We start from the raw sequence: 18930 nt of genomic DNA on the forward strand, positions 1-18930 counted from the left end.
GGAATTTTAACTTCTGTAGCTTCTAGTTTCTTTATTTTGCGTATAACTGCCCTTTTTTGACATGTGTTTTCCACATTAACACAAGATTAGCGTATCACACAAAAGTCTATCACAAGATTATCGTATCACACAAAAATTTATCCTTATTTTAAATTTAAAGCTCTTTCATTTCTTATTTGAGCTGCAGTAGGAAGAATGTCTATTGGCAATCATATAAGCAGACCTAAATAGACTGTAAGGTTTTTTTTTTCAAAAAATATATGCTCAATTAAATTGGCATTTTGTTGCAATTTGTCAATACGTTTTTCGACAAATCGCAACAAAAGACAACTTATACAACATTTAGAGTCGGTTTGCATCGCAAAAGGTTGACACACGCAGTCCGCAGCCAACCGCAACCCCAAAGCTAAAATTTCCAAGTTTCAACTCAATTTTCAATAGCGTGAATTTCTAAATTTCAACTCAATTTTCAATAGTGTGCCGAGGGCGTGGCAGGGGATGCAACCCCTTCAATTTGGCCGACCGCCAGAATTTTCAAAAGGTATCCCTTTGATATAACTTTACGAGATTCATTTTTGGCTGGCCAAAATCAAGATTTTCTAACAGCGCCTTTCGCGCCAGTATAACTAAGTTTGAGGGGGGTTGCGCCGAAAAGAGCATTTTTATTTTGTCAACTAAAATTTAAAAGTTCTCAAAACGTCGAATAAAAAAGGTCAACAAAAATTCTAATTTTTTGTTTTCAAAAAACTGCCTCCGGAAAAGCTGTCTCTCGTGGAATCAATTTCAATTTCAAAATCCGATATTCTCAATGACAATTTCAAAAACACCTTTTGAAAACTCTATGAAATTTTTTTTTTTCAAAATTCAATTTATTAAAAGCACTGAGATTGAAAGTTTCAGTCCAGCTGAATGTACAGAAATTTTCTGATAAAAAGAATGTTTTTTATGTGGAAAAGACTGCTAAGACCTTTTGAAAATTTTAACCACAATTTTTTTAATTATGCGCCTTTTCTTCAAAATATGCAATAAAATCAAGGTCGTCATTAGAAATTGTTGGTAAAAAATAGTCTTAAAGGGAGCAATTGGTAATGGGAACAGGGGCGCGGCAACTAAAGTTTTATGTTACAGACTATCATAAAAAATCTCAGCCCAAAATTCAAAGTTTGTCAAAGATAAAATTTTTCAACAAAAAAAACATATAAATTAAAGTTTTCTGACAGATTAAGCAATTTGAGCGACAATCAACGTTTGATTGAAACCATTACACGTCAGCTCAATTTTAACATTTTTAATTTTACTGTTGATGTTTTTGTTCCAACCTTTGAAAAAGTTATTAACATTTATGTATGTGGCAGTATTTTTCTTTCAGACAATTATTAGCTATCGAATTAGTATTTTTAACCAAAAAATGTTTTTACTCCATCGAACAGTTTGACTCCTTGAGTTAATGTGCAAAAAATTCTTTTTTTTCGTGAAAATCTAAGGGCTTGAGAATTGTCATTTTGGCCATGCTCTCACTAACTTATGCGCAGTTTGATAATTATAGTGCTAAAATCTAAACCCACAATTTTCACGCGTGGCAATTTCCTTCCCCTACAAAACTGTTCCAAATTAATTTGATGCCAGCAAATGGGTCGTATTTATTTTCGTACACCTCAAAAGTTCCTACTTGATGTTTGATTATGTCTAGAAAATATGGTTTTTATTTTTTTTTACTAGAAATTACTCAATTCCCCATAAGGCGCAGTCGTAACACCTCGGGATTTGCTCTGATGTACTAACAGTCTTTGTTCGTAAAATTTAAGCGGTTTGAAAAACGCAATATAGTTTGTTTTTTCAATGCGTGAGCCACGATTTGAGCAGTCTGTTTGGAATTATTTAAGAGTTGCTAGACGCTAAATACAATGTTATATATTTAACATAGCGTGTTGCGGTGGTGCGCTAAAAAAATTGTCTGAAAAAAAATCGAGTGCCTGTCAAAATTTAATGAAGTCATAAAAAAGATACGTCATCAGTCAAGCAAAATTAAGATAAGAAAGTGGATGAACGAAACAAATCAGGATTAATTAATTCGTATTTCAAAGAAAGTGACAAAAACTTTTTTCTCCAGACAAATTTTTGTTTCGTGACTTTGATGTTTTTTTAAATATCGAAAAGATATTGTTGTTTTGAGCTCAAACTGGAAAAGAATTTGACTGATAATTATTTTTTGGAAGGTTCAATGGATTTTTAGGTTGACAATTTGGCTGACGTGGCATAATAAACGCGCGATATACTTGAGCAATCAACGCGTAACGGATATTTAACATTTCATAGAGCAATCAACGCGTAACGGATATATAATTTCGAACAATTTCTTAGACATTGTTCCAAATTGAGTTGAAGATTTTGTCCATTTCTTACTTTGCTAAATGCTAAAATTGTCACTTTGTGATTTACAAAGCGTGGTGTGGGGTTCTCAAAACAAATCTCAAAAAAGTTGAAATGTTTGCCAATTTTTTTTCTCAATTTCTACCATTTTTTATTGCAAAAATAGAACTTTAAAGGCAGTCGTTACATTCAGGGCTGAGTCGCGATTGGGGCAGTCTTGTTGTTCTTGCGCATTTTTGTTTTCTCATTACGATTCTTTTTGGTTCATGAGCGTTCTATTCTGTGATCTGTCTGATTTTGAGGGTCTTTTGGTGGTTATACCACCCCCCTAAATTATATGAAATGAACAAAAAAATGTTAATCAAAAAATGATTCAATTTTTGTCAGAAACCCAGGGCCGATATTAGCTTAAATTTTCAAGTAAGTTCGAAAATCAATTAATTTTTTAGGAAGTTAAAAGTAAAACTGCCTCATTGAAAATTCGGCGAAACGTACGCGCTGATAAAAAATTGTAAATTTGGGTAAACAAAACTTGAAATATCGAATCTTTAAACTACATTCTATTATGTCCTACTGCATTCTTTAACAGCATGCCATTTAACACACATGCTTATATGCCTGTTCCGAATTGGCCCCACTATTGCGAAAGGGCAAATTGTTAACGTTAGCAAGATCCGACTTATTCCTTGGACCTGATACAGGCGTTCGATTCTCATTGTTGTATTCCAGAAAAAAAACTATCAGAATTCTGCTAGTTGATACATTTTCGAGTTTCCAAACTTTCATGCTTGCCGAGCTTTATGATAGTCGATTGGTCTCCCCTATGCTGTCATAGATATGCACTTTCAAATAAACCTGAGATCGAGGCACATTTTCAACTGAGCTAAATTTTAACGGTCGTTGCACATGTATAAAGTATAAAAATATTTAGTCAATTTTGCAGATCATACAGAACAGTTTGCATATACAGTTACAATTTGATTGTGTTATTTAATACATGTATTTTGTGAACAAATTCTGAACAACGTTGCATGAAGGTACTGCAGTTCGATCGTAAAGACATAACGTTTCGCACATGCATTTTACGAAACCTTTTGACCGCTAGAACTCGCAAGTTGACCTTCGAGATTTGCAGCTTGGACGCGAAGAAACACTTGGATCTACAAAACAGAATTCCAAAGTCGAAAACTTGATTTACCATGTAACACGCTTCGAACTGATTATGATTATATGTTATATAATGATTATAGTCATATATAATTGAAATTTCTCCGATCACATAAATTTTAATACATTTTGTAAAAAGAAAATAGTTATTTAAACTTTATCAGAAATATGAAGTCCCGATCATTTATACGTTCTTCTTTTATTTCATCTCCTAATATCAAAGTACCAAAAAACTGTTGTTGCTCCTCCATAACATGCAAACGATTCAGTTCCAGTAATCAGCATTCCAGAAACAGTAGAGCAAACCCCTTGACTTTGGACAGACATTCGGTGTACAACCGGTACGAAGAAGTTGTTAAGTATGCGCGGGATGAACCGGACAAATTTTGGGCCCAGATGGCGCGAGAGAAAGTGACGTGGCACAAGCCATTCAGTGTCGTGAACGAAAGTGACTTCAAAAAAGATGGACGAGTCAGGTTAGGAAATTTTTTGAACGCCCTTAAATTATTCTGACTATACGAATACAACAGAGAGTGAGAATGAACTTTGAGTTACATATGTGGCGTTTTTTCTCTTATTCCGCCCAAAACTTTTTTATTTTGCAATTTTGGAATATTCAAATGTGTAAATGCAGAGAAAACACTGATCACATCGGATTGGTTAGGTTAAGACAAATGCGATCACTTGATCTTTAGTCGATTTCTAGCAATAAGGCAAAACTTTGATTCTTTGTTTTTTTTCTGCTCTGGGTAAAACCCTGCTGCTTATTTGAAAAAGGACCAAATTAACATCCTCCACCATCCCAAAGCAGTTTGGGAGGGGAGGGAAGATGTGGTGCTATGGATGTAACCAGACAGGTTTTTAGCAGACGCAACAATTATAAAGTGCGATAGCAAACGCGCGATTGGTGATTAGGGACCCCTTGCTCCGCTGCGCCTCAATTCAACACGAGTCTTATTGTGCGCTTAAATCTTTGTCTTTCCGCTAATTTAGACTGTTGTGTTTTTGAAGTTAGGCTGCTAAAATGAGCCACGTTCAAAACATTTTTTAAACATTTTTACACAGCAAATCAAGAAACCTAACACTGCTTGACGACATAACGCCGCTTTCATTGTGGTGGTTTTCGGTTTCTACGCTCTCAGAAGTCATAGACTAAGACGATTGAAAGTCCTTTACAGAGCCAAAAAGCTTGTTCGTGTGTACCCTCCCAGCGTATAAAGCGGGAACGCACGATTCATCTCTGTGCGGCCGAGGACACAAGGGTCACTGGAACGGAGTGGTACCAACCAGGAACGGCGAGTATTTAAATTCCTCAGAGGCCAACAGTGGCAAAGACCTAGCCAGTCGGAGCACCTCTTACAACTAATTTATGACGAGAACCTCCCCAGGTTTGAAGGTGGTCGGGTTTTTTGTTTTTTGTGAACAAAGAATAGGATGCAGAGATCTATACCGCAAAGATAACCAAAAGTTTTCTCAAACCAACAGATATGCTTTTGAGTGTTTAAAATGCAGTAGTTCTGCTCTGCTTTATCCTGAAAGAGAGCTTCAGCAGGTACAGACGAGATGTAATCATTCCTGTGTCACCCCCGCGCAAGAGCCGAAAGAAACAATCAGAACAATGACAACAGAAAGGACGGAACCAACTCCCTGGCCCCACAGTGACCAGGAGACGTCGTCCGCGCGCAGGACCCGAAGGTGTCAAACGAGCTCGCGATTAAAAAGGACCGAAACAAAAGTCACTGTCTCCATCCCGGACAGGATTCAGCATTGTGAAAAACGAGGGGCAGAAATTGTCGTGAAAACCCCACAAAGCAAGCAGTCCAGTCAAAAGGCTCTGACATAGGCAAATCAAAAACAGGAGAGGAAAACTAAGGCTCACCACTGAGGAACACCGCTAAGCCAGTAGAGAAAAAGGATGTAAAGAGAGGGGTAAACTCCACCTTCCTGACATGGAGAACATGCAAAAAAATGTCATGACCACATGAACCTGCAAGGTGTTTTGGACCATGAAAGAAATAGAAGCAGCATGAAAACGCAAGGAGTAATGTGGCTTGGAGAAATAGGAAACTAAACGGTCATTATTCACTGCCAGTGCAGTGGAGTAAAACTCAGGGGTGAGGCTGTCAAATTCTGGATAGAGGAAGGCCAGTAGAATAGAAAAACTTTTCGCAATGTACTACCGCCGTCAAAACACACAGTATGAAACTTGTGTCTGTGTACCAATTTCTGTGGAGTAACGGAATTGATGGAATAGAAGAATACAGACATTAATTAACTGGAACTCCAAAATCAATTAACTGGAACTCCAAAATTGGTGGGGATCATAATTCTCACATTGGAAGGGACATGACTGGTAAAACAAATGGTAGGTGTGGTCTCACGACTCCATCAACTGAAGCAGGAGGAGACTTTCTCCGCTGGTGCGTAGTACATAATCTCTAATGGGTAACTCTTTCTCAAAAATTAGAAAGAGAGGTACAAGGTTCAACCACAGCCACCGCCATTGGTATTAACTTTATCAGATCTCATTGAGTGTATTAGCGACAGCATTAAAAAATGAGACTTTGAAGGTCTGTGGAAAGAAAACTAGACAAGCAGCAAATCCGTGGACAATAGGTCTACAAGATGAACTGTACGATCTCTATGAAATCATAAGTTCAGCTGTGAGGGGAGCAAGGAATCCTTAAAGCGAGACCGTCTAAATGGCCTTATAATGTGCAACGAAAAACTACCTAGAACAAGCAAGGGTGAAACTGAAGAAGCTCACAGAATTGGAACGTGAGTGGTTGGATACTATCTTAAACGAACACCAACAGGCCAAAATAAAGGGAGTTATGAGCTCCGTATACAGAATACTTTGTCAACTAGCAGAAGGAGATAGGCAACCGGACATTGGCACAACCCTCAAAACCGAAGAATTCAAAGCTCAATTCAAAGAAGTCTCGGAAATTGATATGAAGTTTACCCTAAAGTGTCACCCTAAAGTACAACCCTAAAGTACAACCCTAAAGTACAACCCTAAAGTACAACCCTCACAACCGAAGAATTCAAAGCTCACTTCAAAGAAGTCTCGAAAATTGATATGAAGTTCACCCTAAACGGTAGAACAAATGGGTTTTCATAGATTAGATGAAAATTATTCACCGGTGAAAATAGTCCGCTAAATCAAACCCCAACAGACCTGGAAATGCTGGAGTTCATTGAAGATTTAAGTGAATGCGCGCCTGGTAAAGATAACGTCCGAATCATATATATCAAGTTGTCATGCAACCATGTTAAACAATTAAAACGATGTTCTCTGAACTAGCCCCAACATGGGGTGAAATCTTGAATCTTTTTCATGAAATTTAACCATTCTTGCGTGAATTCTTGCAACTTGAAATGTGGTACATGTGTCCTCAGGGAACCAAACCATAGTTGCTTTTTCATATGATGGGATCGCAATAACCTTGATCATTTTTGCAAGGTAAGAGTATTCCTTGGTAAATTACGGTTTCATCTTTTAAATCTCGTGTTATTTGTACTTTGTCTAATTGACTTTTCTAATCAAAAAACATTATTTCTTGATATCTTTTGTTTTTTGTGTCTGCTTTACAATTAGAAGAGTTGTTTATTCCAATTTTTGGTATCCAATTTTCATCATGGAGGTCATAGGTTAATCGTTAATGTATTCCAATCTAATCACAGAGGTATGTTGTTGGTTAAGTTCTCTATATCTATCATTTAAATTTGTAGGGAAATTTAGTGGAAATGTTATAGTTGGAGTTTGACTTTTTGTTGAAGGGGTTGAAGGTAGTGATAAAGTTCCTGGTAGTCACAAAGTTGTATTGGATGAGATATCAAAAGGGTCATTTACCAAGTTTGGCTCACCTTCAGTGTAAACTTGTGTCATCCAATGTAGGAGATGTTGTGTTGAATTTGGGGGGTTAAAAGGGTTTTAACGAATTCGTTCGGATGTGGGGGTTTGATTCTAAATAATCCGTTGGTATGTTTGGAATGTTCTCTTGTGAAATTGGTTGTAATGGTGGTAGGGTTTTTGGAATTGTACTGATGGAAAGGTCCAGAGAATTTGAGGATGGTGATGAGGGTATAATAAAATGAAGTCTGGGAGTTGTATAATTTCTAATTCGTCTTGGATGGATGATTTGTCAATTTCTATTTCGTCTTGGATGGATGATTTGTCTATCTATTGTAGATGTTTGATTTTGGTTTTGACTAGGTTGTCTTGTTTTTATCAAGGTCTCGTTGGAGAGAAGGATAGATATTGTATGTTGGCTCGTATTGCGGTTCGCTTAGAGGTGCATGGCGAGATGCGGTTATTAAAGGTTCTGATAGTAACTCGTGTGTTTCTTCAAAGGTATGGATTTTCTTGAATTGAAATGCGTGTTGATGATTGGGGTTGATTTTTTGACTAGACGTTGGTGTTGTTGGAAGTTCCTGGGATGTCGTAGTCGGTGGGGGTTATTGTGTAGGTTGTTGATTAACAATTTTGAAATGTTTCAAATGTTTTTTTATGTATAAAATCTATGTTGTTTAAAATTGTCTTCTATGAAAATGATTAAGAGCATTGTTGCTAGTGCGAAGGTGATTTTTGAAAATTTTTTATACACTTTTATATTGTCACAAAAAAGGAAACTAGAAAGGTGACAATAATAACTAAAAGAAGCAGGATGTCTTTCTTATTGAACAAATGTCTTTAAATTTAGTTAGTTGTTGAAATATTGTACCTGAGGAGATGGTCAAGGATTTTTGAGAAATTGAGATAGGCTTTTGCGAGAAAATTAAAAATTACGAAAAAACTGCAAAAAAATAACAAGGATTAAGAGAAATATTTCAAAGACGTCTATGATAAAAAATATACTAAGTTGAAAAAAGATTGATCGGAAAAAAAAGTTTGAAATTTTATTCTTGAGGAGTCGAACTGGTTGAGAGAGAAGCATTTGAGAAATGATTCGTCTTGTGTCAAAAATGTGTCGAAATGAGTAAAAAATTGAGTGTGGTCCGATTGTTTTTTGATTTTTGATAATTGGTTTATTATAGGCAATTTCTGGTGAAGGGAAGTCTGAAGGTCTAGGAATGAGCTTCCTGGTTTTGTTTTTTGGATGATATAGGAATTGTGTCTACTTTAAGCCAAATGATCATGTCGTATTTTTACTTTAGGCGTATTTAATATTTTTCCTTGAGGGAAATTTGTAGTGTGAGTTGAGACAACATTGTTAAATTTTGTACTGATTGATAGGGGAGGCTTGTTAAATTTAGATTTTTTTTAATTGTCAAATATAAGCGTGTTGCTTATTTTTGACCTGGAGGTTTTTAAGTTAAAGTTTCATAAATGTTAGAAGTGAGCAAAGTGTCGGATATTCCTTTTTTTGGATATTCCTTTTGGATATTCCTTTTTGTGTTACAAAGTTTGGTATTAAGACATCCGTTCTGATTGTTATGTTTGTAGTTGTGAATCGTGAATTAATTTGTTATTGAATAATCTGTCTTTGTAATAGTTTTTTGGCTATTTTTTGATAAATTGCATTGTGTTTTTTATCTCTATCTTAAATCCATTCGGATTGTGTGCCGGCGGCTAATTTTAAGAGTTGCGGGTTTTGAAAATGGTCTTCATCGAGCGTATGTAACGGTAAATTATAACAAATTGATTCTTTAGTAGGTTGGCAATAGCCTTGTGCATTTTTTGAGGAATTTGCTGTAAACATTATTGGTTTCCCTGGTTTTTGGTCGAAAACTTCATAGGGTGATAGTCCTAGGGTCGTTGTTATCTGTGAAATATAAGCTAAGGGGAATAATTTCACGTCTATTGACCAGTCGGTGTATTTTGTATCATTTCCATTTATGATACATCTGATGTATTCCTGTAGTAAACGGTTCATGCCTTCGTTTAAACCATTAGTCCATGGGGCATGAGACGTTCGTGGTTTATGTTTAATGTTGTAAAATTGGCATAATGTGATGATGATTTCATAGATAAGATTCATTTTGTTTGTTTCTTTTTGTGACTGTAATAATGCTGCTCCGATTCCAAAATTGGAGGTGTCGCACATAGCATAAAATGGTTGGTCTGGATCTCGGATTGTATTTGAAATTTAATCAGTGAGAGGGTTTTTATTTCTTCAAATCGTTTTTGATGTTCTGTCGTCCATTCAAAGTTATTTTGTTTTCTGAGATTATTATAAAATGATCTTAAATATAATTGCATTTTGTAGACGTATTTACTTTAAAGTTTAGCATTCCAAGAATTTTTTGGGATTTTTTTCATATTTTTATGGAGCTTGAAGTTTTGTGATTGCCTCTATGCGAGATTTTAATGGAGTGATTGAAGGCAACCGGACATTGGAACAACACTCACAACCGAAGAATTCAAAGCTCACTTCAAAGAGATCTCGAAAATTGTTATGAAGTTTAACCTAAAGTGTTAATGGAATAATGGAAACGGTAGCACAAATGGGAACTTACAGATCAGATAAAAATTATTCACCGATGAAAACATTCCGCTAAATAAAACCCCAACAGACCTGGAAACGCTGGAGTGCATTAAAGAAATAAGTTAATCCGCGCCTGGTAAAGATAACGTCCGAATCAGATATATCAAGTTGGCAAACAACCATGTTAAACAACTAATTGTAGCTTCCATTAAAAAGATGTTCTCAAAACTAGCCCCAACATGGGATTAAATCTTGAATATTTTTGATGAAACTATATCATTTTTGCGTGAAATCTTGTAACTTGAAATTTGGTACATGTGTCTTCAGGGAACCAAACCATAGCTGTTTTTTCTTGTGGTGGGATTGCAATTACCTTGGTAGTTTTTGGAAGATAAGAGTATTTTTTGGTAAATTACGACGTCGTCTTATAATTCTCGTGTTTTATTTGTATTTTGTCTAATTGGACTTTCTGGTCAAAAATTATTATTTCTTGATATCCTTTGTTTTTTGTGTCTGCTTTACAATCAGAAAGATTGTTTATTCCGATGTGTGCTATTCAATTTTTATCATGGAGGCCATAGGTTAATTGTTAATGTATTCCAATCTAATTGTACAGGCATGTTGTTGGTTAAAAATTCTCTATATCTATCATCTAAGTTTGTAGGTAAATTTAGTGGAAATGTGGTAGTTGGAGTTTGACTTTTTGTTGAAGGGGTTGAAGGTAGTGATAAGGTTCCTGGTAGTGACAAAGTTGTATCGGATGAGATATCAATAGGGTTACTTACCAAGTTTGACTCACCTTGAATGAAAGCTTGTGTCATACTATGTGCGAGACATTGTGTTGAAGTTGGGGGGTTAAAGGGATTTTCACGAATTTGTTCGGACGTGAGGGGTTGATCCTAAGTAATCCGATGGTATGTTTGGAGTGTTTTGTTGAGAAATTGGTTGTAATGGTGGTGGGGTTTTTGGAATTGTTTTAATGGAAAGGTCCAGAGGATTTGGGGATGGTGATGAGGGTATATTAAAATGAACTCTTGGGAGTTTTAAAATTTTTTTTCGTCTTGGATGGATGATTTGTTGTCTATTGTAGATGTTTGATCTTAGTTTTGACTAGGGTGTCTTGTTCTAATAATGTCTCATTGGAGAGAAAGATAGATTTTGTATGTTGGTTCGTATTGCGGTTTGCTTAGAGGTGCATGGCGAACTACAGGTATTAAAGGTTCTGATAGTAACTCGTGTATTTCTTCAAAAGTATGTGGATTTTCTTGAATTGAAATGCGTGTTGATGATTGGGGTTGATTATTTGACTACACATTGGTGTTGTTGGAAGTTCCTGGGATGTCGTAGTCGGTGGGGATTGTTGTGTTGGTTGTTGATTAGCAATTTTGAAATATTTGAAATAATTTTTTTAATGAAAGAAATATATGTTGCTCATAATATTCTTCTATGAAAATGGTCAAGAGGGTTGTTGCTAGTGCAAAGGTGATTATTGCCTTTTTTATACATTTACGTTTTGTCAAAATAAGGGAAACTAGAAAGGTGACAGAAATTGCTAAAAGAAGCAGATGTCTTTCTTGATGAACAAATGTCTTAACATTTAGAGAATTGCTGAAATATCGTACCTGAGGAGGTGGTCAAGGATTTATGAGAAGTTGAGATAGGCTTCTGCGAGGGAATGAAACAGTACGAAAAAACTGCAAAAAATTACGAGGAGGAGGAGAAATATTTCAAAAGTTTCTATGATAAAAAAAAATACTAAGTTGAAAAAAAAAAATGAATGAAAAAAGTGTTGAAATCATTATCTTAAGGAGTCGAACTGATTGAGAGAGAAACATTTGAGAAATGATTCGTCTTGTCAATCTATTTTTTATTTTCCGAGTCAAAAATTGAATGTGGTCGGATTGTTTTTTGATTTTTGACAAGTGGCTTGGCTATAGGCAATTTCTGGTGAGGAGAAGTCTGAGGGTAAAGTAATGAGCTTCCTAGTGTGCTTTTATTGTTTTGGATGATAAAGGAGTTGTGTCTACTTTAGGCCAATTGATCATGTTGTATTTTAACTTAAGGCTTATTTAAAATATTTCCTTGAGGGAAATTTGGAATTTGAGTTGAGACAATATTGTTGATTTTTGTACTGGTTGAAAGGGGAGGGTTGTTACAATTAGATTTTTTTTTCAGTTGTCAAATATGAGCGTGTTGCTTATTTTTGACCTGGCTTAAGTTATAGTTTCATATATGTTTGAAAAGAGCTAAGTTTCGGCTAATGAAGTGGTGTCAGAATGGGTTGATGTTTAAAAAATTCTGATTGGCTAACTAGTTATTCAAGAAGGTCAACATGAAATATGGAAAAAAGAAGAAAAATTTATCACATTCAAATTGTTTAAAATGATTATTTAAATTGAAAAGGGTTTTTGAAAATCAACTTTCTTTAATATTTTAGATTGTGGAATGAAAGTTTTGTAATCTTTCCGTGGTTGACTTCGGAGTCGTGATGACTGTCTTTGTTGAGATTTTTCTTTTGTTTCCTGTTATAATTTTTTTTCTTGTTTTCTGTTTTTCCTTTGTTTTTGAGGTATTTGTTCATTGCTGAATTCATGAAATTTTGGTTGGGTATTTTTAATTTCTATTTATTTATTGGTTCTAAAAATTGTGTTGAACAATTTTATCATGTTTTTGGTGATGATTATCGTCTGAGTTGTCTTGGACAACCTTTAGTCCTGTAAAGGAGTATGACTGTGTTACGTCGCGAAGAGCGTGTTCTTTTGGGTTATATGGTAAAAGATTGTTTTTGTGTTGAAATGATTCCTTTTTTATCTGAATCTATAAGTATGTATGTTAAATCAGTGGGTTTGTCAATAACCTGAAATGGTCCTTCTCGGATTGGTTGAAATTTTTTAGAGATTGCCTTTTGTGTTACAAAGTTTGGTATTAAGACGTGCGTTCCAATTTTTATGTTTGTAGCTGGTGTGAATCGTGAATTAATTTGTGATTGAATACTCTGTCTTTGTAGTAGTTTTTTGGCTATTTTTGATAAATTTCTTTGTGTTTTTATCTCCATTTAAAATCCATTCGGTATGTGTGCCGGAGGCTAACTTTAAGAGTTGCGGGCGATGAAAATGATCTTCATCGAGCGTATCTAACGGTAAATTATAACAAATTGATTCTTTAGTAGGTTAGAAATGGCATAATGTGATGATTTCATTATTTATGTATTCAGTGCCATTATCGGTGACATGGATTTTTGGTAACTCAAATTTTGCTATCCAATATTCAAATTTTAATTGTTATATAAGTATAATAGGCCTTACAATGAAGTAGAGGGTTGAGTGCTACATAGTGTGTAAATTTATCAAATATAACCATTATATAGGAGTTTCCTTCTGAGGAGGGTGATATCGGTCCTTTTGTCTCAAATGAAATTCTGTGATTGAATTCTAATTTTTGTCTTTTAAAGTCTTGTTTTTCTGCTATTTGTTTCTGATGTGGGTATGGTTTATTTAACTGGCATGTTATACAATCGTTACATTATACTTTAATCCAAATTGGTGCTTTTGGAAACTAAAAATTTTGCAATTTATTTGAGTACGTTTTTTCTGATCCTGCATATCCTTTTTTGTATTTAAGGATTTGGAAATGTGAAATGCTAGGAGTGTCATACTTAATGGTAGACAGGGTACCTTTAATTCAAATTTCTGGTATTCAAAAATATCTGTGTTCTCATTTATGGATGTGTTGATGAATTTTCTGAAATATTCAAGATGTGTTTTCTTTCCGAGAACTGTAATACCTGCTTTTACGGGTTTTGATTTATTTTTGGGCCAAGAATTAGGTTGTCTAATCACTGGGTCAAGGTTTGTTTTTTGTAGTAGTAGTTCCAGTTTCATTTTTTCTGTAGCTGGTGGAAAAATATTTTCATTTTCTGTTTATGATAGTGTTTATTATAGCTGTACATTCTCTCATAAGTGTAGAGAGTCCAAGTTCGGCATGTGTAAAAAGTCTTGATTTTGCTGAGATAAGATTCATTTTGTTTGTTTCTTTGTGTGATTGTAATAATGCTGCGCTGATTCGAAAATTGGAGGCGTCGCACATAGCATAAAATGGTTGGTCTGGATCTGGGATTGTATTTGATATTTAATCAGTGAGAGTGTTTTTATTTCTTCAAATCGTTTTTGATGTTCTGTCGTCCATTCAATAATATTTGGTTTTCTAAGATTATTATAAAATGGTCTTAAACATAATTGCATTTTGTAGACGTATTTACTTTAAAAGTTTAGCATTCCAAGAATTTTATGATTACCTCCATGCGAGATTTTAATGGATTGATTGTATTTCCTTCAATCATATGTCCAAGGAATTTTATACGAGTAAAAAAGAAATGTGATTTGGCTGGGACTGTTTTCATGTTTTACTTAAGTAGTATTTGGTGGTTTTTTTCCAATACTTTAAACATTTCGTGTTTTTGTTTGTGATGGCATGAAAACATCGTCCACATAGGTTGTAACATTTTTACTGGGAATAAGTGGTCGAAAAGTTTTACTCATGAATGCTGAAAATGCTGCTGGTCCTATGGAAATTCCATAGAAAAGTCTATTAAGTTTGTATTGTTTATTTCCAATAGCGAATTGTGTTAAGCGTTATGATTGTCCACCTAGTGGCATTTGACTATATGCGCTGTTCATGCAGCTGTTCTAAAGTATTGTCCATTTATTTTTGCGAGATTTACTAGAATTGGTTCTATGGGCCAATTACATCTAGATTCGTCAATAAGAAAATTGAGGTATCTGCATCTAGAACGATTTTAAAATGATCTCTTTTAGCGAGGATAAAAACGGGATTTATGAATGTGTTTCCTTTTGGTTGCTCTTCTTTATTAACTGGAGAAATTATTTCGTATTTTTCAAAGATATCTAGTAATCTATTGACTTTATCTTATAAGCGAATTCGAACTTTTTTTTGCTCGTTCTTTTTTGAAAATTGCGTCAGGTTTTAGAGGTAGACTTTTCAAACATCAAATTTAGATGTAGAGTGAGCCATTGGGTGTTTTAGTAATAGTTCTGCTAATTGTTCATTTTCTTGTTTCGTAATTTGAGAGTGTTGAAAATTAAACATTGTAAGAAATTTCTGTTGTTCAGTGGTATTTTTTTGATATTTGAATTGTTGGTTTTAAGTAAGGTATTTTTTGTTAAGTAGTCTGTTTTTCGTTTTGAACCACTAATTATTTTATTTATTGATAACTCTTCATTGAGAACTGTTGATTTCAAGATGTTATTTACTCTTTATGCTGTTTCTTTTGTGGGAAAAACTGTTGCATTGGTTTCAAAATATCCTAAAAGTCCTAGGGGTAACGTTATTTTATATGGGAAACTGCAAAGAAATTATGTGTGATTTTGATTGATGAGATTGTTACTCGAAAAATTTTTTGAATTGGTTTGATTTCAAGGTCGGACTTATATAGTCGTTGTTTGTTTTGTGCTATGTTGTATTGATGGAATTGACTTATTAAGAAGTTATATACAAATCTTGCTAATGGTTTCAAGCGTTCTTGATTGTATATAGGGTAAAATTTGGAGAAAAATGGAGGTTTTTTATTTAATCTTTGAAAGAATGTGAGTGATTTGTTTTTAATCTTGTGTATTTATCTTTTTTATGTAATTTGCTATTAAGCGAAATCATAATGGGGATATATTTTGTAACAAAGGGTACTCCATCGATTGTGTTTTATATCTATGATATGAAATGTTTGTTTGAAAGGTTTATTTAAAGTTTTTTTTTGTTCCATTGTGCGAGTGGGAACGAGGAGTAATTGAATTGTTCTAAAGTTTGTTAAACTTGATCCATGTGCTAATCTGCTTGATGTCTTTGAAGGTAACAATTTTGGATGTAAAAATTGTATTTAATTTCATGAGGAATATTTATAATATATGATTCTACTCCTGAGTATATTAAGAAATCATTTTCGAGGTCTGGTGATTAAAATTCTTTGCTTTTTGGACATTCCAAGAGAAGTGGGATTGTCGAAATTTTTTCTTCAGATGGTGATTTTTTATTTATATTGTTCGTACTTGAACTTCCTTTAGGTTCTTGTTCGGTGTAGTCTGTTTTGTTTTGTGTATCTGATTTTTTAAAATTATAAAAATTTCATTGTTTTGATAATAATTCGATTTAATTGGTGTTTCGTATTCATTTTCAATCTGCATGTTTATTGAAGGCGGATTTTCTGATTCGCTCTAATCATCTGTGGATTCACAATTTTTGTGATTTAATTGGTTTTCTGAATTTTCTGGGTTATCAATACCGGGAGGGTCTGATTGAGTTTCTTTAGTTGATTGTACCTAGTTGATTTGTCTTTGATGTTTAGGTGTACTACTTCTATAGTTTTGTTTTGAATTTTGATGTTGTGTATGACTCCTATGTGGTGACTGATTTTTTTGTCGATTTATTTAATTAGAGTTTAGGCTCCTGGAAGTGTCACGTGATCTATTGTGATAATTTTTATAGTTTGATATGTTGTTTGAATAGTTTCGTGATCTATTATCTGAGTATTGTCTATTCCTATTGTTTGAGTAGTTCCTGCTTCAGTTATATGAGGAATTTCTGGAACTGTCGTTTGAATAATATCTACTTCGAGAGTTTGAATAAGAACCTACTTTCTATTATAATTTGAGTAGTTACTTCTGTTTGAGTTTGATCTTGAATATTTACTTCGATATTGATTGTTTTGACTGTTTGATCGACTATATCTTTTTTGTGAGAAGTTTCGAAAATTTCTTCTATCTGGAGATCTTCCGCGATAGTTCGATAAGGTGGTTGTTGTCTAGAGGTATTATAGTTATCTGGGAGTGGTTTAGAACTGGTTCCACTATTAGTTTTGTAACAATTTTTTGGAAAACTTTTTTGATTGTCTCCAAAGATCTCGAATAATCTATAAATTTAAGATTAAGTTTAAAAGAACTTGAAGATAATTCCAAGATTTTAAAAAACTGAATTTCGCTGGATGAGATGCAGATTGCTTGCCTATCTGCGATAAATTTTCAAGAAGAATCAAGATATTGGAAAGATTTCCACGATGGCTGGAATTGGGTATTAAGGAATGGGACCAATTAAAATCTGCTTAACTCGCAATTTTCCAAGTAAAAATTTGTCCCTCTACAATTTTTTGGGTGAAAATTGTCTACCGCTGTAAGAAAAACTTTGTTTGAATTAGGTGAATTTTCTAACATTGAACTAATGATCATCCACCCCTCAACTGCTTTCACTTTAAAGGTACGAATAATGAATTGATCTAACACCTGGATTAATAAATCCAAATATGTTATGATCAATGTATTTTGGATATGACCATTGATTCGGATATATATTTGTGATAATTTGCAAAAACAAAGAAAGGGTTAGGTGTGACATCAATGATTTCCAAAATCAAAGCTGCATTGTGAAGCTTCAAAAGTTAAAAATGGAAAAATGCTCCATTCTTAGTGTTTGATAAATCCTTGGTTGGAATTAAATTGATATGCATTTTTCAAACCATCTTAGAAAAAAAAACGTTTTTTGACGCAGGTTAGGCGGAAACAAAAACCTTAAAATCTGAAGATTACAGTCCGTTAAAAATATAAAATGATTTTCTAGCTCTTCTTACTAGAATTGATCTTTGCGGTTGTTTATTTTGCGTAGTAAACACACGCTCGAATATATAATCAGTTCTCATTTTGTGGTTAGATAGATTTTTAGATTTCAAGACAGTCAAATAAATTTTTCGAGCTCTTTTTCTACAAATGTGGAGGCTTGTGCCACTATTACAGCAACATCTTTTTTGTATAATAGCCAGGGTTGCATGATTAAAATCAACTTGATTGAAATCAATGATTTAAATCGGATTTTAGTCGTAGAATAAAAATAAAAAAAATCAACCCTTTTGTTATCCTGTCGAGTGCCGCGGTAAACATACAACCCAGTTTGCAGTATTTACATTGGTTAGGTAATTCGCTCTTCATAGCATACTTTTAACTGGAAAAAATTTTCAGCACTTCGGGATTTATCCATTCCAGTCTCAGAAATTGACTGGGAATAGAAAAATATGGGTAACTTGTGTATTTCTTTCGGATGCTGAATCAGTAATTTTGCGTAAATTAATTGATTCTTGAAACAAAAACGTTTCCAATAAAAATCGAAAAAATCAAGGTGAAATAATAAAAACCGGATTTAAATCAATCGAGAATAAACATCAGATTTTTATGCAACCCTGATAATAACTTCCAGGGCTGCTGAAAGAATTTTTTGACTGATATTTTCACTGGATTATCAAAACCGCTGCATTTTTGATGAAAACATATTTCTTGCATTCGTGATTGGAGCTGCATTGCAAAGGTTCCAATCTTCTTATTTGTAGTTTTGGGCAAAGCGGCTAGATTTACATTTTGATCAAGACTTTTAGATCACGTCAAGTCAGAATTAGATAACAATCTATTATCTCAATTCAGTTCACTGAGATTAATTTGTGAGACTTATGTTTCAACCGTCTGCACAACTACAGAAAAAGAAAAGTTATAACCGGCACTAACCTTCATATAGAGTCGTACCCTCTGTTGGTAAGCTCGCAGCAAGTCGCTTGATTGCGGCAGTCACTATTAATTCGGCCAATACAGCATATTTTAAGTGAACATTAGAAATTGGATATTTGCCCCATTTGTTGAAAAATGAAGGAGGCTTGCCCTACTAAAGCTGTTTTTCGGATAATTGCAACACTTTGTTTTTAGGACGTTTGACGTAACGGATGTTTGCGCGGTACCTTTGATAGATCGAGTTTTCGGCCATTAGTGATCTGTTTTTTGTATGTTAGGAATGTGTCGAAAACTGTTGATGTCCAACAGGACATTTGAATATTAATCAGATAAGCAGTACGATTTTTAATGTTTGACATATCAGGTGTATGCACGGTACCAGCTTCTTGTAATGGATATTTGACATATCC

At 34.2% G+C, this 18930-nt stretch overlaps 2 protein-coding genes across 2 annotated transcripts in view; both read left to right on the forward strand.

Annotated features, from left to right (window-relative positions):
* Window positions 1-18930, forward strand: part of LOC134841183 (golgin subfamily A member 5-like) — a 164072-nt gene that overhangs the window by 55144 nt on the left and 89998 nt on the right. The gene's annotated exons all lie outside the window — the stretch shown is intronic.
* Window positions 2812-18930, forward strand: part of LOC134842367 (acetyl-coenzyme A synthetase 2-like, mitochondrial) — a 31780-nt gene continuing 15661 nt past the window's right edge. The window contains exon 1 of the mRNA XM_063858666.1: window positions 2812-4013. Within this exon, the coding sequence (XP_063714736.1) occupies window positions 3706-4013 (308 nt within the window). The 5' untranslated portion in view covers window positions 2812-3705. The remainder of the gene's footprint in view (window positions 4014-18930) is intronic.

The sequence above is a fragment of the Symsagittifera roscoffensis genome, chromosome 3, assembly GCF_963678635.1.
Source record: "Symsagittifera roscoffensis chromosome 3, txSymRosc1.1, whole genome shotgun sequence".
Lineage (NCBI taxonomy): Eukaryota > Metazoa > Xenacoelomorpha > Acoela > Convolutidae > Symsagittifera > Symsagittifera roscoffensis.